Raw genomic sequence first — 22,500 nt, forward strand, 5'->3', positions numbered from 1 at the left:
AATTTAATATTTATTCTACACATTTTTACAACATTCAAAATCATTAGTAAAATGGAGGCTTCTCAGAGGGTGAGATAACTCCTGGAAATTACTGTCTTATAATGACCAAAGGTATAGATGTGTGTGTCCAAGTTAAAGATAACGGCAAGCTGTCTTCTTCTAATAGATTTATTACAATCTTTGCAAGCTAGGTAATGTTTGCTGTGGTCTGGAACAACATGGCACACAAACAACTATGAGAAATGCAGCCAATATTACATACAGATAATGTGTCATGAGACATGCAAATATAAATTAAATACACGCACAGCATAAAACGTTTGGTGGACAAATCGAGACCAAAAAAAGGGGTGGCATAAAACACGTCTTAGAAAGTCGGAGAAAGTTATACATGTAAACAAACTATGGTGAGTTCAAGGACCACCAAAATTAGTAGGACAAAACGGCGCTCGCCAAATAAAAAATGCAGCCAATAATACATACAGATAATGTGTCATGAGATATAAATTGAATTAAGAGGACTTAAAGGAAATTAAATGAGCTCAAATATACCTACAAGAAGCGTGATGATGCAATGTGTACATCATACTTGCCAACCTTGAGACCTCCAATATCGGCGTGGTCTGGGCGGGGGCGTGGTTAGGGGCGTGGTTAAGAGGAGAGTATATTTACAGCTAGAATTCACCAACTCAAGTATTTCATATATATATATATATATATATATATATATATATATATATATATATATATATATATATATATATATATATATATATATATATATATATATAAATACTTGACTTTCAGTGAATTCTAGCTATATATATATATATATATATATATATATATATATATATATATATATATATATATATATATATATATATATATATATATATATATATATATATATATATATATATATGTATATATATATATATATATATATATATATATACATATATATATATATATATATATATATATATATATATATATATATATATATATATATAAATAAAATATATATATATATATATATATATATATATATAAATAAAAGAAATACTTGAATTTTTGTGTTCATTTATTTACACATATACACACACACACACACACACACACACACACACACACACACACACACACACACACACACACACACACACACACACACACACACACACACACAACACTCATCTACTCATTGTTGTACTTGAAAGTACAATGCTTTGTTAGGGGTTGAATTTGCCATCCTCTTTCTATTCTCTGTCACTATTTTTCTAACCATGCTGAACACCCTCTCTGATGATGCCTTGCTGTGTGGCACGCACAAAAGTGCTTTCATCAAATGCACGAGAGTGTGGAATCTTCCATCTCTCCCTAGCATGGCCCAAAACTTTGTCCAGTTTACATCGGCTGTGACAACTAGAAACACACAAGCCTCCACCAGGGGGCAGTGTAGCGTACCCGGATGTAAAACCTCTTTTGCACAATCAGCCTTTTCATTTAGAGCCATAAAGGAATGGAACGACCTCACAACAAACTTGAAAAGTCTAACAGATTACTCTTCATTCACAATTGAAGTTAAAAAGTGGCTTTGGAGCAATCAAAGCTGCTCACACGGTCACTAAGATGGGCATTATGTTTGACACATCAACCTAATGTGTATTATATTTATCCATGAGAGCATTTTTTTATTGTAAATTGTGAGGTGTGTCTGTTAAAATCATGGTTGTTTTTACAAATGATGACAGATGTGAACAAAAGCATGTATTGTCTTTGTGTGATGATGTAAATGAGGTGTGGTTGTATTGTATATTAAGTATGTGTCCATGAAAGGGCATTTTATGACTTTTTTCTTAATACTTGTGTATGATTTTATTGTCATAATTTTATTGCATGATTTTTGTATCCCTTTAATTTAGGTAGCCAGGGACTGCAGATGGAAATTAGCTATTTAGCTATAATCTGGTACAGAACATATCTGTCTTTGAGTTTAATGTTTCTGTACATTGTCCCTTCAAATAAAGACTAAACTAAAACCGGTCAATCCTTGCTTCCTGGGGAAGATCTTCCCTGGCAAGCAATTGGTACTCCAGTACTTGTACCCGGAGGCTGGTCAGGTCCAATCGCAGCTGCGGCAGACTTTTTTTTTGGGGGCGTGGCCTCCAGCTGAATACCAGGAGTTTGTCGGGAGAAAATCTCTGTCGGGAGGTTGTCGGGAGAGGCGCTGAATATCGGGATTCTTCCGCTAAAAACGGGAGGGTTGGCAAGTATGGTGTACATACAGCTAGCCTAAATAGCATGTTAGCATGGATTAGCTTGCAGTCATGCACTGACCAAATATGCCTGATTAGCACTCCAACAAGTCAATAACATCAACAAGGCTCACCGTTGTGCATTCACGCACAGCATAAAACGTTTGGTGGACAAATCGAGACAAAAAAAGGGGTGGCATAAAACATGTCTTAGAAAGTCGGAGAAAGTTATACATGTAAACAAACTATGGTGAGTTCAAGGACCACCAACATTAATAGGACAAAACTGTGCTCGCCAAATAAAAAATGCAGCCAGTAATACATACAGATGATGTGTGGCGTGGTGCGTTTGGGAGAGTGGCCGTGCCAGCAACCAGAGGGGTTCCTGGTTCAATCCCCACCTACTACCAACCTCGTCACGTCTGTTGTGTCCTTGAGCAAGACACTTCACCCTTGCTCCTGATGGGTCGTGGTTAGGGCCTTGCATGGCAGCTCCCGCCATCAGTGTGTGAATGTGTGTGTGAATGGGTGAATGTGGAAATAGTGTCAAAGCGCTTTGAGTACCTTGAAGGTAGAAAAGCGCTATACAAGTATAACCAATTTACTATAAAATATGTCATGATCTGTGGTCTGGATTATGTTTTTGTTATTTTTTGTTAGTTTTGGACTCTTTTAGTTCCTGTTTGCGCTCCCTTGTTTGTTTAGTTACCATGGCGACTTATTAGTTTCACCTGCCTCATGTGTTCGGACACGCACCTGCTCTAATCAAGAGACTATTATTTAAGCCTGTCTTTGCCAGTTAGTCGTGCTGGCGTCATTGCTTTTTTCATGCCACAGTTTCATGCTTGTTTCATGCTTAGTTCATGCTGCCCTTTTCATTCCACAGTTTCATGCTTGTTTCATGCCACAGTTTCATGCTTGTTTCATGCTTAGTTCATGCTGCCCTTTTCATGCCACAGTTTCATGCTTGTTTCATGCCACAGTTTCATGCTTGTTTCATGCTTAGTTCATGCTGCTCTTTTCATGCCACAGTTTCATGCTTGTTTCATGTTTAGTCCATGCTGCTCGTTTCATGCCACAGTTTCATGCTTGTTTCATGCTTAGTTCATGCTGCTCTTTTCATGCCACAGTTTCATGCTTGTTTCATGCCACAGTTTCATGCTTGTTTCATGCCACAGTTTCATGCTTGTTTCATGCTTAGTTCATGCTTCCCTTTTCATGCCACAGTTTCATGCTTGTTTCATGCCACAGTTTCATGCTTGTTTCATGCTTAGTTCATGCTGCCCTTTTCATGCCACAGTTTCATGCTTGTTTCATGCCACAGTTTCATGCTTGTTTCATACTTAGTTCATGCTGCTTGTTTCATGGTTAGTTCATGCTGCCCTTTTCATGCCACAGTTTCATGCTTGTTTCATGCCACAGTTTCATGCTTGTTTCATACTTAGTTCATGCTGCTCGTTTCATGCCACAGTTTCATGCTTGTTTCATGCTTAGTTCATGCTGCTCTTTTCATGCCACAGTTTCATGCTTCTTTCATGCCACAGTTTCATGCTTGTTTCATGTTTAGTTCATGCTGCTCGTTTCATGCCACAGTTTCATGCTTGTTTCATGTTTAGTTCATGCTGCTCGTTTCATGCCACAGTTTCATGCTTGTTTCATGCTTAGTTCATGCTGCTCTTTTCATGCCACAGTTTAATGCTTGTTTCATGCCACAGTTTCATGCTTGTTTCATGCTTAGTTCATGCTGCTCTTTTAATGCCACAGTTTCATGCTTGTTTCATGTTTAGTTCATGCTGCTCGTTTCATGCCACAGTTTCATGCTTGTTTCATGCTTAGTTCATGCTGCTCTTTTCATGCCACAGTTTCATGCTTGTTTCATGCCACAGTTTCATGCTTGTTTCATGCTTAGTTCATGCCACAGTTTCATGCTTGTTTCATGTTTAGTTCATGCTGCTCATTTCATGCCACAGTTTCATGCTTGTTTCATGCTTAGTTCATGCCGCTCTTTTAATGCCACAGTTTCATGCTTGTTTCATGCCACAGTTTCATGCTTGTTTCATGCTTAGTTCATGCTGCTCTTTTTATGCCACAGTTTCATGCTTGTTTCATGCCACAGTTTCATGCTTGTTTCATGCTTAGTTCATGCTGCTCTTTTCATGCCACAGTTTCATGCTTGTTTCATGTTTAGTTCATGCTGCTCGTTTCATGCCACAGTTTCATGCTTGTTTCATGCTTAGTTCATGCTGCTCTTTTCACGCCACAGTTTCATGCTTGTTTCATGCCACAGTTTCATGCTTGTTTCATGCTTAGTTCATGCTGCTCTTTTCATGCCACAGTTTCATGCTTGTTTCATGTTTAGTTCATGCTGCTCGTTTCATGCCACAGTTTCATGCTTAGTTCATGCTGCTCGTTCCATGTCCTATTCCAAGTCTTTTGCTAGTTATTTCTTTGATGCCACAGTAAGTCTTGTTTGTTCTATGCCATAGTCTGGTTAGTTGTTTCATGTCTATAGTTTCATGTCCTAAGTTTTTGTCTTAGCTTCCATGTGCGATAGGCACGCTCGCCTTCAGGTTGTTTTCTGTTTTTTGTACCCTTTCGAGTTTTGAATAATTAAATATGTTCCTACCTTCAAGTCCTGTCCGGAATAGTCCGTTTGCTTCCTGGGAGAACAAACCTCGCAGTAAGCTGCGAACCTCCCATTATGACAAAATATGTGGTTGTTGTTTTTACAATGTATTACTGTAATGTAAAAACAGTAGCACATTTTTTACAGTAAAAAACTGCCGCCTCAGTCGCTAGATTAAACAAAAACAGTTGTACTGGTTTTGCATTTACAGAAATATGTTGTAAAAACAACAACCGTACATTTCATGATTAAAAAAAACCAAAAAACTCAGTTGCCAGAATAAAAAAAACAAAAAAACAGCGGTACTGTTTTTCTATCGACCGTACTATGTTGTAAAAAAAAAAATGAAAAGCTGTATATTTTATAGTAAAATTCTGGTGACTCAGTTGCCAGTTTTTACTGTAAAATCTACTGATCTTTACATATAATAATCAAATACATAGCAAATTTGGATATTATTCACTGTTACAATCGGCCCTCGAGTTTGACACTCCTGCTTTAAAGGGGTTAAAGGACAGTGTTTTGTCTTCCTTCAACACAGTGTTACTGTTTAAACTGTGTGTAATGTTAGTGAGGCCAAAAATATTAAATATACGTGTTAAATAAAACCTCTGCCTGGTTTTTAATGAATACTTAGGTCTACTAGATACTTTATTTTATTGTCAGTCATTATGGCAATACATGGAGAGCCAAGTTTTTTTCTGTGGTGGACCTTGGTGGAAAACTTTGAGAACCACCGCTCTATGATAATTACTTGACCAATAAGCACTTTTCTCACCTTCATCACCTACATTAAGTTCAGGTGGCACCTCCAGGTGCTGTGGCCCAGCAGGGTCTCGGCCTGCACGGGAGGTCAGGGGTCCTGCTGTGGTTGTTCTTCTCCATGACGTCACTGACTGAGGCTGGGTGGAGGTGTTTGCATTCTGGGATGAAAAGGTACTGACAGGATGTTTGGTCACGGCCGCTCTGCCCTCTGCTGTGTTTGTGGGTGAAATGCTGTGTGGAGCAGCTGAAAATGGACAAATAGGATAGATGAGCTAATTGTTGTGGTATTGTAGTATTAAGCTGGTGTTCTGAGGCTTCCTATATTAGACAATACCTGTTTCTGTCATGGAGTCCTAGTGTATTGTGTTGTTATCATTACTATTACCCAAAAAGTAGAGATTAATGCATCTTAATGTGTTGGACTTTGACAATATTATGTCAGAACCACTTGACATCCATTGCTTTCGGTCTCCCCTAAAGGGGGGGGTTACCCACATATGCGGTCCTCTCCAAGGTTTCTCATAGTCATTCACATTGACGTCCCACTGGGGTGAGTTTTCCTTGCCCGTATGTGGGCTCTGTACCGAGGATGTCGTTGTGGCTTGTACAGCCCTTTGAGACACTTGTGATTTAGGGCTATATAAATAAACATTGATTGATTGATTGATTAATGCCGTTAAGTGTCATTATCAAGTAGCATTATCATTGGAGGACGAGGTCAAGCTAAACTAGCTTGAAACAACACTAAGAAGTATGTGATTAATACAGTTTAAGAAGTGAAAATGGAACCATGTTAAATCAAATTAAAAAGTGGATTAATTAATTCCGGACTATGAATTGCTACTTTTTTTCCCCTACAATTTGAACTCTGCGGCTTACAAAACGGTGCGGCCAATTTATGGATTTTGGTCTAGTTTGAAAAAATTTAAAAAAGCAAATACATTAAAAATGTGTGTTATTGTTGGTGCTATGGCGCCAAACAAGGGGAGAAACTTTAGCTCAGCTAATGTAGAATTTAATTTGAAAAGGGATTCAATGACCAAAAAAAAATAAAGCTTGAAATAGCTAGTTGTATAAGATAATATTGAGTTAAGAACTGCATTTAAATGCATTACATGTTTTTTTTTTTTATGTCTAAATTTAAATACATTGATCATAAAAGATTAAATGCTCTTTTGACGCTCAGTATTTCCAGGGTTCTAAGGATGTGGCGGGCCAGGATTGGTCCCCAGGCTTTGGGTTTGACACCTGTGGTCTAGAGAGAGGATGATATAACAACAACTGTTGGTGTGTCAGCATTGTCACAGCCAGGAAACGACACCTAAGAGAAAGGCGGATGCATCCATAAATTGGTGGCGTCTGATAGAATAATTGTTTCTAAATTATCACAAAAACTTTGTGTTACATTGAGAGTCTGGTGAGAAGACAAAAGCCGTCTTTGAAACCTACCAAGAGTAAGGCTCGTAAAACTCCACTCTGTAGGGGGTGAAAGCAAGATGAAGGTGTTCCTGTGTTCTTTCATGTATGGTAATCAACAGAAAGATATTGTTCTAACCCAAGGACTTCAAAGCGGAGAGAAGACAGGATCTGCCCAATTTCCAGACAACCTCTTTTTGAAGTATTTTACGAACTCTTTTTGAACTATTTTATGGACCTCTTTTCGAACTATTTTATGCAACTCTTTTTGAACTATTTTATGGAACTCTTTTTGAACTATTTTATGGACCTCTTTTTGAACTATTTTATGCAACTCTTTTTTTAACTATTTTACGACCTCTTCTTTTGAACTATTCTGTAACCAAAGGCAACGCTGTTTACGACCCACTTCCCTCTGGAAGTGGAAGCGTTGGTCAGGTGGTCGGAGAAAGTCAAATAAAGGAGGAGTGCAATCTTTTGGCAGAGCGTGCTGAGATACTGTCCAAGGGTACAGTGTACCGACGACTCTCCCCAATATTGAGTCCGAATTGAATTCTGTCTCTGTTTAATTATTTGCCTCTTGTCTTGTTTAATAGATGTCATCAGTGTTTGAACCTGACAGCGTCGATAACCAAGGGTAGTATCAAGCATATGATCCATACTAGTGTATTTTTTGATTTCCTCAAATAACCTTTTTAGTTGTTTTTGTAATTGTTTACAATTGCAGAAAATAATTCCTCGGACACAGGAGGACTAGGAGGGCAAAAAGGATTTCAATGCGTATTAGTAATTTTCGATTTTGTTTAGTTGACTTTATTTTGCTAACATATTTAAATATAGTGTTGATGATGTGAAACAAATCAATAGCACTCACCTTTAATTTTTTTTAAAAGATTTAGAGTTAATACATGGGAGTGGTATTGGTATCAGCCAATATCATTTAATATTGAGAATGCCTAAAAAATACATTCACCGTCATGTCTTTCATAAAGATTGTGAACAATAGGCAAAATAAAAAAAATTGTGCAGTTAACAGCTACGTCACGGAACCAAATAGGCTAATACATTGTGGTACAATGTTTACATGTTTGCAGAACACGCATTTTGAAACGTTGAATCCTCACTGAGTTGAGGTTATGTACAGTGGGTATGTGGCGATTTTCGGGAAAAAGTATGTGATCGTCATTGCCGATCGACGACTTTTAGTGGCAAATACTCCGAACTTGAGTCCACTTAGCATGAAAACATTTAATCAGGACAGTAAAGATAGTTGTTTTTTGAACCGAGTATGTTTTTTTTAATCATGTTTTCCCACTACATAGCATTTAAATAGACCGCTTTTTTATCCCTGTAACACCCCTTGTTGTAAAATTACAACGTTACCTTTAACCATCCTAAAAAACTATCCGTTATATATATATATTTTTTTTTACCACATTTACATAGTCATTGGGTCGTATTGTTCAGTCTCACAAGGCTATTGGATCGTACATTTGTTTATAAGTCACGCCTTCTGGCCATGAACTCACACAACCTCTCAAGGTTTCCTTCGAACAACATCTATTTGTTTCATTGGACTGGATTCATCAGATTTAAGTAAGTAAAATGTCTTTTATATATTTTTTGGTTGTTATTACAATGTCTAGAGCATGTACATATGTAGTTATTGTGGAACAGATGTATCAAATTTTATTTAGAGCTTGTTACATAATTGTTGCAATTATACAACACTGGGTGAATGTGGTAGTCAAAACGCTGGCTTGTTGCAGTGGGCTCAAACAGGTTGTATTCCCTCCACTACATCACTGCCTGAAATATTTGCTCTATACATGGATAGTATACATTCTACCCTTGTGTTGTGTTCAAATGCCTCCTACAACAACATCTAAAAGGTCACATTTTATTTTGTTAGGTTTTTCTATATTTGGGTCTTACAGGGTTATACCAGTTGATCTGCCGTCTCTCTTTTTGGCTCTGGATCCGTTTCCACGGAGGAAGCGCTAGCTGTTCCAAGTCCACTCTTCTGTGTATCAGTATGTGACGACTGCCGACTTGTGGACCCCCCTGCTGACCTCCCTATGGACTGGTCTCTCACATTAATAACCGTATCCACTTGGCGTCCGTTGCACCGTTTACCGTTGTTCCCATTGGGTTGAGTTTTTTTCTTTCTCACTGTGGTTTGTGAAGCCCTTTGAGGCATTTGTGATTAAGGGCTATATAAATAAACGCCTTGTTTAGAATTAGGATTTCTCGTTAACATGCAAAAAAATACAGGGTAAGAAAATGTGGTTTAACATCAAATTCAGAAGTGCATTCATTTGTATGGCGTATGTTACATTCTTATAACTGTTTTGGACTTATGTTTGCTTTTTGTTCTGTGCCTTTATTTTGTTGTTGTCACTTCCTTGTGCTGGGCACAGGCGTCCACACTTGCTGTACATGGTTGCCAATCAGGCTCCTGTTTCAGTCCGGCCGATCATGGCTTCATGTCCAAGTGTTGTTCCCTGTCGGAGTGTCTATTTACCTCCAAAATAAGTTCTGTGTCTTGTGCACTCACTAGCTGCACTCGCCTTCTTTTGGATTCCCCCACTCCTTTTTGGGTTGTGTGTTATTTCCCCACTCCGTGTGAGTGCGCCTTTTGTTTACATTAAATAATATTATTTTGCTTAAAGTCTCCGCAACCTTGGGGTCATGCTTCTAAGCTATGTTCCCAGTTCTTGACTGAGTATTTGTGTATACAGTATCTTTATGTACAATTACCTGCTTGTGTTCCAGGCTGTGCTGTTGTGAAAACAGAGTCTGCTGCATGTTGAGATGTAATTTCTGTAGATCTTGTTATCACGGGAACAATCGTCTTCAAAAGAGTCTTCTCAGTGTTTGCTACGGTTGTGGTATCATCTCCACCATCGTGTCTTTGATGTAGGACGTCATCCACAAGACCTTTTATCAGGTCAAAACCCCCCGAGGTGCCAGCAGGAGGCAGCCAGGCAGACGGGGTGGCGGCGGGAGGCAAAGCCACACTTTGACCTGGAGAATAATATTCAAGAATATAGAAACAATATATATTGTTTTATAAAACTCTCAATCAATTTAATTAACATGTTCGTCCATTACAGTTGTGTTGCCCGTGTGGTTGGACAGGACAGGTTAAAATTAAAAATAATATAGCAGTTTTATAGGACTGAATCTGACTTCCTTATCCACTAACTGTACAATACTTAAATTTGTCACATTAATTACTACATAATATTTTTACAACATGTAAGCTTTTTTCTCTTAACCATTAATGTTTTTTCATGTGTACATTTTTTGAAACATTTTTTGTATTAATTTTTTATTCATATTAGTATTTTATTTATTATCTTTAATATCATATACATTTTTTTGGTTTTGCAATGTTTCTGTTGTTGCATCATGCTGTATGTTTGTTTTAATTATATATATATATATATATATATACATATATATATATATATATATATATATATATATATATATATATATATATATATATATATATATATATGCGTTCAGGGGATTTTCCCTGATGAGCAGGGAAACCTGCGAAACAGGCTTGTCGGGATGAAATAGGCTGTTTTTTCCTGATCTAACGTATATTCCGCTCTACCTCGACTATACTGTATATATATATATGTATATATATATATTCGTTAGGTCAGGAAAAAACACAAAGGTTATTTCATCCCTACAAGCCTGTTTTGTATATTCTGCTCTACTCCGGTATTGAGCACTGTATAACGGATAACCACAGAAACCTCGACTCTATATATATATATATATATATATATATATATATATATATATATATATATATATATATATATATATATATATATATATATATATATATATATAAATATTTTTTTTTTCGCAGGAATGATGAGTTTTCGGGCATATTAAGGGCTTTTAAAATGCGATTTTGATGAACGGAGCCATTCCAATAGGTCTTTCGGGCCCTAATGACAACATTGATAGTGGCTTACGATATTCACCACAATGCAGAAAGACTCCTATTTAATAATTAAACCAGCATATTTTTGAGTGCATACACACACAGCCACACCGCCATGGCACCTACCTCCAGTCTGGGATGAAGCCGAAAGAAGAAGCAAGAAGCAAAATTCCAAATGCATCCCAGCTGATTCCTTCTGTGGCTCCGACACCACGGTGCAGGTTAGGAAAGGTGAGGCGGTGTTGTGTTGCTGCTACCTTTGTGTCTGTTACGTGCCACGTGAGGAACCATCATCGGGGCTAAAAATATCCCGAGGGCGTCGGGTAGAAGAGGCGCAGGGGTGTGGCCGCAGATACCAGCTCCAACTCAGAGTAAAAACACACAATATGTCAAACTTCACTGCAGATAAGAACATTTTAGCCCCTCATTTTATCCACTAACACATGCATGCATCTTTTTGCAGGGCTTTGGTTGTCTTTGCACCGGCTGTTGCTGCAGCCAATCAGACGTCAGTGCGTCACAGGCGCGCCTGTTGTAGGGCTCCACACACATGCTTCTCTGGGGGGGGTTGTTTTGGTTAACCCACTCTCCAGCGGACACTATGAAGAACATGCTCACTAAATAATGCTGTTTCCTGCTCATAGGAGGTCAGTGTGTTAACTTTACAGGAAGGCGTGCGCTTGTTTTGACTACTTTTTGCTCCCTCCCCTCTTGTCAGTTTGGATTCCTGATGGCTGTGCAGAGGCAACAGGGGGAGACCTTCATGGTGCACCAGGTGGAGGGTGCAGCAGGAGACATGCAGGAGTTAACTGTGGAGAACGTGGAGGCAGTAAGTGGCTTAGAATTCTGTGAAATGATGTGCATGATTACAGTAGGACAAATAAATACACATATAAAGGACTGGGCCATAGAGGAGGGCAATACAATACGACATTCTGGTATCGATCCGATACTGACACATTTTAAAGATCATTGAATGACTTTGTAAAACTTACCTTTAATTTTTTTTTGCCCAGGATGTGATTATTACAATCAGAATGAAACACAAGACAAATAATCATGGTTATATTTAACTACTGTAGGTTATATTGATTTATTTGGGTTGTCGACCTTACTCACGACTCAGTTCGATTCCCATGGGATGATGATTCGATTCAGAATTGATTCCCTATTGAACGTGATTATAAGTTCAAACTAGTTCTCGCAATATATTTTTTGGTGTAAAAATTGTAATAAAACAGTTTCAAAACGGTTTGCAAAAGCAAAAGTGGGTTTAAAAATTGTGATTTGTTTTAATTCTTAAAATTATTTGTGATGAAATAATATAGTATAATATATTTAATATATGATATATTTAAATGTGATTTTTATTGATGTAATTCATATATATATATATATATATATATATATATATATATATATATATATATATATATACATATATTTATATATATATATATATATATATATATATATATATATATATATATATATATATATATATATATATATATACATATACATATATATTAGTCAATAATTATGTGGTTTATCCGTTGTACAGTGCTCAATACAGGGGATTTTATAATAATACAATCCCCTGAAGAGCAGAGAAACCTGGGAAACAGGCTTGTAGGGATGAAATAGCCTCTGTGTTTGTTCCTGACCTAACGTATATTCCGCTCTATCCCGGTATTAAGCACTGTATAACAGACAAACCACAGAAACCTTGACTATAAATGTGTATACATATATGTATATATATATATACATATATATCCATCCATCCATCCATTTTCTACCGCTTGTCCCTCTCGGGGTCGCGCCGCAAATCTGCCGCCATCTCGTGGAAAACATGAGTAAAGTAGGTCAAAGAAAATTTTTACTTCGAAGCGTGCATAATCACTGAATGTACTTATACGACCCAATCCAACCAATATATAAATAAATAAAAAAGCAACACACATGTTGACACATAACACGACCTGCTCACTAAACTTTGTGGATATTATTAAAAAAAACATTCAAGCACCATTCATAATTCATAAAAATATAATAAAAACTTAATAAAATGTAATTTTAGATTCAAAATCGAAATAAATAAATAATTCTTATATATATATATATATATATATATATATATATATATATATATATATATATATATATATATATATATATATATATATATATATATATATATATATATATATATTACAGACTCAGAATTAAAATAAATTATATATTATGTATAATTTCAATATATATTTTATTTTGTATTAATTTTTCATTTATATCAGTATTTTATTTATTATCTTTAATATCCTTTTTTTTAAATTTTGCAATGTTTCTGTTGTTGCACATGCTGTATGTTTGTTTTAATTGTACCTTTTTGTATTTTAAACATGTGACGCATTTTGTGGGCTTTCTCTGTGAGAAGTGCGATATAAACAAAACTGTACTTACTTACTTAATCAATTCATATTTTTTAATATTTATAACCGATTTAAATAATTAAACAAATATTTATTTAAAAAAAAAAATCGATTCTCAAAAATGTGAAACCGATTTAGAATCAGAATAAATAAGAATCGCGATTGGAATGTGATGTATTTTTTGAGCACTCCAACAATTGGACAATATTGACAAAATAACTCAACAATGTATTTTTATAAAAAAAATTGTTTAAAGAAAAATAAAGCCAATAGTGTAAATTCGTACGTCAAACCACAATCTATGATCGTTTGGCTTTTTTGCCCGCAAACAATAGTTTATCAAAGTATGTAGATACATCCAATATTTCTTAACAACACAACGAAAATCTTGCTCGCATCGATCCGATACTGACACGAACGACCCTGGTACCTTATATACAGTGGTTCGTTTCTCCATGTGATATGTTCAACATTATGTCAGCCCTGTAGAGATGAAATAACACCCAAATAGTCACTTTTACACTTGTTAAAGCCATTATAGTAGACCTAATATTAAATGAATGAAAAAAGTTTCACATTTAGTAATACATCACATTATTTTAATAATCCTTTCTGTATGCATTTTTAAATTGCATTTGCTCCTATTATTTGTATTTATTTTTTTATTTTTTTTTGTCTTTTAGTTTTTTAAATTATTATTATTATTGTTGTATATATTATTTTAATTATTATTCTCATTATTATATGCTGACTGAATTTAGGAGCCATGGCCTTCATCTACTGTAGTATTGCTGTTTTGTAGTCCATATTGCCATTTTTATGCATCAAAATGCTTCATTTAGGCCGAAAAATACAAATAATATGTTTTTTTTTTAAAAAGTAAAAATCTATGATAGTGTGAAGCTGCACACTTTAGTTACAAATACCATGTTTATTATTTTAAAAAAATTATGTATATTACAATTTTTGTTTACAGCAGCCATTGTAACTGTAATAGTAGTACAGCTGCGGGAAATTAAGTTTTCTTATGTTAAGTTTAAGAGGTTTTTTCTTACCTTACATTTCACTCTACGCGATACAACCATGACGAATAACGATAATACATTTTGCACGCTGCTGTACATACTATCTTTTGATTGTCAAACAAAAGGCGTTCAAGGAGACTCAGAGCACCGAGATAAGACTCAGCAGACATATTTGTAACATGATAGCTATAAGCATATGCTGTCCTAATAATAGCTCCCACACTGTGCTCTGGATTAGTTACTAAGACAACATAGTTTGCACTCTTCGATCAGGTGGTCGGTCAGCATAAATGATAACATGAATTTGATGCCTGCAAAATGTGTAGAAAAAACTGGCACAAGTGGCAAAAAAGACTGAGAAAGTTGAGTAATGCTCATCAAACACTTGTTTGGAACATCCCACAGGATAGTTGGGAACAGGTGGGTGCCATGATTGGGTATAAAAGCAGCTTCCATGAAATGCTCAGTCATTCACAAACAAGGATGTGGCGAGGGTCACCACTTTGTGAGCAAATGCGTAAACAAATGATCGAACAGTTTAAGAACAATTTCTTAACGAGCTATTGCAAGGAATTTAGGGATTTCACCATCTACGGCCCTTAATATCTTCGAAAAGTTCAGAAAATCTGGAGAAATCACTGCACGTAAGCGGCAATGCCTGTGACCTTCGATTCCTCAGGCGGTACTGCATCAAAAATCGACATCAGTGTGTAAAGGATATCACCACATGTGCTCAGGAACACTTCAGAAAACCACTGTCAGTAACTACAGTTTGTCGCTACATCCGGAAGTGCAAGTTCAAACTCTACTATGCAAAGCCAAAGCCATTTATCAACAACACCCAGAAACGCTGCCGGCTTCGCTGGGCCCGAGCTCATCTAAGATGGACTGATGCAAAATGGAAAAGTGTTCTGTGGTCTGACGAGTCCACATTTCAAATTGTTTTTGGAAACTGTGGACGTCGTGTCCTCCAGACCAAAGATAAAAAGACTGTTATAGGCGCAAAGTTCAAAAGCCAGCATCTGTGAGGTATGGGGGTGTATTAGTGCCCAAGGCATGGGTAACTTACACACCTGTGAAGCCACATTTTGGAGCAACATATGTTGCCATCCAAGCAACGTCTTTTTCATGGACACCCCTGCTTATTTCAGCAAGACAATGCCAAGCCACAACAGCGTGGCTTCGTAGTAAAAGAGTGCGGGTACTAGACTGGCCTGCCTGTAGTCCAGACCTGTCTCCAATTGAAAATGTGTGGCGCATTATGAAGCCTAAAATACCACAACGAAGACCCTGGACTGTTGAACACCTTAAGCTGTACATCAAGCAAAAATGGAAAGAATTCCACCTGAAAAGATACAAAAATTGGTCTCTTCAGTTCCCAAAACGTTTACTAAGTGTTGTTAAAAGGAAAGGCCATGTAACACAGAGGTAAAAATGCCCCTGTGACAACTTTTTTTCAATGTGTTGCTGCCATTAAATTCTAAGTTAATGATTATTTGAAAAAAAAAAATGGCGTTTCTCAGTTCGGACATTAAATATCTTGTCTTTGCAGTCTATTCAATTGAATATAAGTTAAAAAGGATTTGCAAATCCTTGTATTCTGTTTTTATTTACGAATTACACAACGTGCCAACTTCACTGGTTTTGGGTTTTGTACTTTGAAGTGTGCACTACATTTTACTTACATGACCCAAACCATACAACCTTTCCCACTCATGGCGCAAATAATCTTCAAAGAAATATTTATTTAAATCAACACACACGGTCACACATAACACAACCTGTTCACTGAACTTTGTGGATATTATAAATAATGTCCAATTCATAATTCAAAATTACACTTATTTAAATCCACTACAATACATTTTGGTAAAATGTGAAACCTTATTTATACACTTATCCATGTTTCGCACATTTTAGTAAGTAAACAAGGTAGGAGTCAAACTTTCACATACAGTCATGGTCAAAAGTTTACATACATACATTTTGATATTTTTCATTTTAAAAACCAATACAATATATGTATAAAAAATATACATTTTGGCCTCCACTCAGGCTTGATCCTGGGGACACCAAAGGGTTTTGGTCAAAAAAATATTAAAAATGTGTCATTATTCAGTATTATTATTATTATTATTATTATTATTATTATTATTATTATTCAACGCTTAAATCTCTAGATCAACATTAGGTCTATCTGTCAATATAACATTTTTTAAAATTTAAATTGTATGCTCTTTTTGTCAAAGAAAACCAATGTTTTTATAGAAAAAACACAAAATATGCAATATTTTCACCCAATAACATTTTTAAGTGGAATATTTCAGATGATATAATAATTGTAGCTTTAAAAAAGTAAGTAAGTCATAACAACATTGATTTTAATTCATTATTATTTTTGGAGCAATGACACTTAAAAAAAAAATCACACTAAAATTATTGGGGATCCAAAAGGGTCCTACTCATTAAAGTGTTAAAAAATAATATATATATATATATTTTATTCTGTTTACTTTTAACACAATAATCTCGAGATCAACTTCAGCTCTATCCGTCAATTATAAGTTTTATTATTGTTTATGTTTTTTGTTTGTTCATTTTAAAACAAAAACTTATGGAAAACACAAAATATGCAACATTTTACACAAAAAATATCTCAAAATGGAATATTTAATGTGAAGTAAATGGAGCCTTGAATAGGTCAATAATTCATAATGACATTGATTTTTTAATTCATTATTTTTTTTTAAAGAAAGAAACAGCCTGCATGGCAGCTTGGTGTTATTAGAGTCAACATTGCAACATTTTCTTGTTAAATTTCACCTGTTTGCTCTTGTATACCACTTTTTATGTTTTGTATTTTTTTAATCGTATTTTTAGAATGTGCCATGGGGCTGTTAAAAAATTCCCTGCGGGCCGCAAATGGCCCCCGGGCCACACTTTGGACATCCTTAATCTACGGCTTGACACACGCACTAGCGAATGCAAGCGTACCTGATCAACAGCCATACAGGTCACACTGAGGGTGACGGTATGAACAACTTTAACACTGTTACAAATATGCACCACACTGTGAACCCACACCAAACAAGAATAACAAACACATTTCGGGAGAACATCCGCACCGTAACACAACATAAACACAACAGAACAAATACCCACAACCCCTTGCAGATGCTTGTTTTCATTCAGAAAACTCTACCTCTCACACGTGATGCCAAGGAGAAAAATAATTAGTCCACTCTTTGAGCTTCATCTGTTGCACAAATAGACTAGTAGTCTGGACTAAATGAAGCTGTTTTATTTATGTTTTGTTCCTTTTTCCCCATGCACTTTAAAGGATGGCTGTGTTATCTACTAGTCTAGACTTAAGCAGTTTTATTAATGTTCATGCACTTTAAAGGATGGCTGTGTTATCTACTAGTCTAGACTGAAGCATTTTTTTATTTTTGTGCCTTTCTTGTTTTTATTTGCACATTTATTTGTGCAAATTTGTTACTCATACGAATACGTTAAGAACAGGGCAGATTGAGCCCAGTTTATAGTATACTCTGGACTGAAGCTGTGTGCCTTCATTGTTTTTGTAGCTGTTGTTTTGAGGCATGTTTAAAAATTTTTTAAAAAAGCACTTTGTGAAAGTCAAAGTTAACAGTGTTTCCCATAGTTGTAGTGGATATCAGGATTATTTCAGGGAGAGCATGTCCCACATTCCAAGCTGCTGTTTTGAGGCATGTTAAAAAAAAATAATGGGTTTTTTTTTTTTTTTTTTTTTTCCATAAAGAAATACAATCATGTGTGCTTACGGACTGTATCCCTGCAGACTGTATTGATCTATATTGATATATAATCTATATATTGTGTTTTTTATGTTGATTTAATTAAAAAAAAAAAAAAAATGTTTTTTTTTTTTTTTTTTAATTTCTTGTGCGGCCCGGTACCAATCGGTCCGCGGACCGGTAGCGGGCCTCGGCCCGGTGGTTGGGGACCACTGGTTTAATGCATCCAGCGGGGGGCATCACAACAAAATTAGGCATAATTTTAATTCCAGTGTTAATTACACAACTATATATATCGGTATCGGTTGATATCGGTGTCGGAAATTAAGAGTTGGACAATATCGGAATATCGGATATCGGCAAAAAAGCCGTTATCGGACATCCCTAATATATATATATATATATATATATATAAATTATTTTTGAATGAATCGCGATTCGTATTTGTAACGATACTTAATCAAAGAAAATCAAAAATAGATTTTTGTAAATTATTAATATTATTATTTTTTAATATGTCCTCTGTCGTTACTCAGGCAAATCTTATTGTTGAAGTAATGTCCAGTGTTGCTGTACAAATTCACTTTAGAAAAGAGAAGTGTGGGATACTTCGTTACCACCAGGAATCAAATCGGGTGGCGCCCAAAGATTTACACCCCTATAATATACATATATATGTACATATAGATATAGATATATATTTCTTTACATGCAGTTTTTAGCTTTTACATTGTTTTCAGCCCAATGCGGCCCCCAAATCAAAAAGTTTGGACACCCCTGACTTATAATTACCGTATTTTTCAGACTATAAGTCGCAGTTTTTTTCATAGTTTGGCCGGGGGTGCGACTTATACTCAGGAGCGACTTATGTGTGAAATTATTAACACATTTCCGTAAAATATCAAATAATATTATTTAGCTCATTCACGTAAGAGACTAGACGTATAAGATTTCATCGGGTTTAGCGATTAGGAGTGACAGATTGTTTGGTAAACGTATAGCATGTTCTATATGTTATAGTTATTTGAATGACTCTTACCATAATATGTTACGTTAACATACCAGGCACGTTCTCAGTTGGTTATTTATGCGTCATATAACGTACACTTATTCAGCCTGTTGTTCACTATTCTTTATTTATTTTAAATTGCCTTTCAAATGTCTATTCTTGGTGTTGGGTTTTATCAAATAAATTTCCCCAAAAAATGCGACTTATACTCCAGTGCGACTTATATATGTTTTTTTCCTTCTTTATTATGCATTTTCGGCAGGTGCAACTTATACTCCGAAAAATACGGTACCCAAAATAAGAGTGAGTGACGCCTTCTTGTGCCCCTGCAGGCTCTCTGCCAGTTATATTTCCACCCAGACATGGAGCGTAAGAACGCGGCCCAGAAGTGGCTGACCCAAGCTCAGGGGTCTGCACAGGCGTGGCACTTCTGCTGGGCCCTGCTAGGCGCTGACAAGGTATTTGCATCTTCTTAAAACATCACGGACGTGTGCTGCACATTCACCAGGTTTGCTAATGTGGGTTCACAGCTCCCAGAGGTCCAGTTCTTTGGTGCCTGCACCCTGCACACCAAGATCTCCTCTCACTGGAGCGACCTGCCTGCAGACCAGCATGAACACCTCAGGGTGCAGCTCCTTTCCCACATCTTGCACTTCTCCTCCGGACCCAAAATGGTCCTGACAAGGCTGTGTGTGGCTCTGTCCTCTATGGCCCTGAACTTAATCCCCCATGTCTGGTCCCAGCCAGTCGCAGACATGGTGCAAGCCTTCCAGCCTCAGAGTCCTGAAGGTGCAGAGGCTACACAGGACCCTCAAGTGCACTGTCTGGCCCTGCTGGAGCTTCTGGTTGTTCTTCCAGAGGAGTTCCAGAGCAGCCGGCTGACTCAGACTCGACGTGCCCAGCTAAGGGAAGCCTTGGCTGGGGAGTGGACGACAGTGTGTCCCCTCTTGCGCCAGCTCCTCCAAAGCCAGGACTCGTCGACACAGGTGAAACAGAAGGTGCTCCGCTGCCTTTCCAGCTGGGTGGGACTTGACATCCCGCTCGGAGAGAGTCAAGAACTGGTCCAGGACTGTTTCACGACTTTGTCAAACCCTGAACTGTTTGATACTGCTGTTGAGACGATTGTTAATTCCGTCTCACAACCTGATTGTCAGAGGTAACTTTGCACATAACCACTGCGACTTACCATGAGTTTAGTGTTGAGGTATGGTGTGTGTGTGTGTTTGCAGGTACAGCAACGCTCTCGTAAGCCTGGTGCCTCTGGTGATGGGTCTCCAGGATCAACTAAAGACGGCTGTTCAGGAGGGCGACATGGAGACCACGCATGGGATCTGTCGCATTGCTGTTGCTATGGGCGAAACACACTCCAGGTAACATTGTTGCATTAAGTGTGCCAGTCTAGTACTGTTGTAACACGTGGCTTGGTATTGTCTTGCTGAAATAAGCAGGGGCGTCCATGATAACGTTGCTTGGATGGCAACATATGTTGCTCCAAAACCTGTATGTACCTTTCAGCATTAATGGTGCCTTCACAGATGTGTAAGTTACCCATGCCTTGGGCAATAATACACCCCCATACCATCACAGATGCTGGCTTTTGAACTTTGTGCCTATAACAATCCGGATGGTTCTTTTCCTCTTTGGTCCGGAGGACACGACGTCCACAGTTTCCAAAAACAATTTGAAATGTGGACTCGTCTGACCACAGAACACTTTCCCACTTTGCATCAGTCCATCTTAGATGAGCTCGGGCCCAGCGAAGCAGGCAGTGTTTCTGGGTGTTGTTGATAAATGGCTTTGGCCTTGCATAATAGAGTTTTAACTTGCACTTACAGATGTAGCGACAAACTGTAGTTACTAACAGTGGTTTTCTGAAGTGTCCCTGAGCTAAGGTGGTGATGTCCTTTACACACTGATGTTTGTTTTTGATGCAGGGATCGAAGGTCACGGGCATTCAATGTTGGTTTTCAGCCTTGCCGCTTCTTTGTAGTGATTTCTCCAGATTCTCTGAAACTGTTGACGATATTATGGACCATAGATGGTGAAATCCCTAAATTCCTTGCAATAGCCCATTGAGAAATTTGCTCACGCATTTGCTCACAAAGTGGTGACCCTCGCCCCATACTTGTTTGTGAATGAGTGAACCTGCTTTTATACCCAATTATGGCACCCACCTGTTCCCAATTCACCTGTGAGATGTTCCAAATAAGTGTTTGACGAGCAATCCTCAACTTTCTCAGTCTTTTTTGCCACTTGTGCCAGCTTTTTTCAAACATGTTGCAGGCATCAAATTCCAAATGAGCTAATATTTGCAAAAAATAACAACGTTTCCACGTTCCAACGTCCCAACTTCACTGGTTTTGGGTTTTGTAAAAAACATTAGACATATCGTTCATTCAGCAACATCCTTTTATAATTTCATAAATGCTAGATGACTTAAGGGGCTAATTAAAACAAACTAAATTGATGCATTTTGATGTCATTTAATATTTTGTTCATGCCATTCATTTTTTCACATTAGATATATATTACTTATCTATATCATATATGATAAAAACTTCTTGAAGTATGCATTTTTTATGTCTTGAACATAGTAGTGCAGCCTCTCTACCATTCACTTTCAACGGGGGGGAAAAAATGTAGATGCTCTGCACGACTGCTTCTAAAATGCCCATAAAAAGTGGTAGATGTCTCCTGCTTGTTTGAAAACGTAGCAAAACGCCACAGGTCGGAGCATGAGAACATGAATGTGCAGAATGTCTCCAACACACAAAATCCTCATTTAAATAAGGCGGTCTGCGCCTCTTTTCAATTGCACAAGCAGTCTCAGTCGATCACTAATAGTAGACACTATTTTATAGATTGCAAACGCTGTTTAGCAAAAAGGTATTGGGATCTTAGTAAATCAGTCCCTTTGTCTGGTTTCTACCTTAGAACCTGTCTTGGGTGACCCTTCTAGCTACCCGACAACTAAGCTCCTACACTGCAAAAACTGAAATCTAAGTAAGATTAAATATCTCAAATAAGGGTGATATTTGCTTATTTTCTGTCTGATAAGATCATTCTTCTCACTAAGCAGATTTTATGTTACAGTGTTTTACTTGTTTTAAGGGTTTTGGTCCTAAATGATCTCAGTAAGATATTACAGCTTGTTGCTGAGATTTTATGACCTATATTGAGTAAAACATGCATGAAACTAGAACATCAACTGTTG

At 36.9% G+C, this 22,500-nt stretch overlaps 2 protein-coding genes across 4 annotated transcripts in view; one reads left to right on the forward strand and one right to left on the reverse strand.

The window, feature by feature from the left end:
• The window catches only part of LOC133664978 (uncharacterized), a 19,090-nt gene extending 4,542 nt beyond the window's left edge, over positions 1-14,548 (reverse strand). The window contains exons 1-4 of the mRNA XM_062070094.1: positions 14,537-14,548; positions 11,168-11,340; positions 9,829-10,095; positions 5,666-5,896 (exon numbers count right to left, since the gene is read on the reverse strand). Of these exons, the coding sequence (XP_061926078.1) occupies positions 5,666-5,896; positions 9,829-10,095; positions 11,168-11,222 (553 nt within the window). The 5' untranslated portion in view covers positions 11,223-11,340; positions 14,537-14,548. The remainder of the gene's footprint in view (positions 1-5,665; positions 5,897-9,828; positions 10,096-11,167; positions 11,341-14,536) is intronic.
• The window catches only part of LOC133665425 (importin-13-like), a 58,894-nt gene continuing 48,033 nt past the window's right edge, over positions 11,640-22,500 (forward strand). For 2 of the 3 annotated variants that reach the window (XM_062070712.1, XM_062070714.1), the window contains exons 1-5: positions 11,640-11,688; positions 11,760-11,870; positions 19,619-19,744; positions 19,817-20,442; positions 20,516-20,656. In XM_062070712.1, coding sequence (XP_061926696.1) covers positions 11,772-11,870; positions 19,619-19,744; positions 19,817-20,442; positions 20,516-20,656 — 992 coding nt within the window. In that variant the 5' untranslated portion in view covers positions 11,640-11,688; positions 11,760-11,771. Of the gene's footprint in view, positions 11,689-11,750; positions 11,871-19,618; positions 19,745-19,816; positions 20,443-20,515; positions 20,657-22,500 lie in introns of those variants that run through there. The other variant, XM_062070713.1, reaches the window with a different exon arrangement.

This window comes from Entelurus aequoreus, linkage group LG14 (assembly GCF_033978785.1).
Source record: "Entelurus aequoreus isolate RoL-2023_Sb linkage group LG14, RoL_Eaeq_v1.1, whole genome shotgun sequence".
In the NCBI taxonomy this organism is placed as follows: domain Eukaryota; kingdom Metazoa; phylum Chordata; class Actinopteri; order Syngnathiformes; family Syngnathidae; genus Entelurus; species Entelurus aequoreus.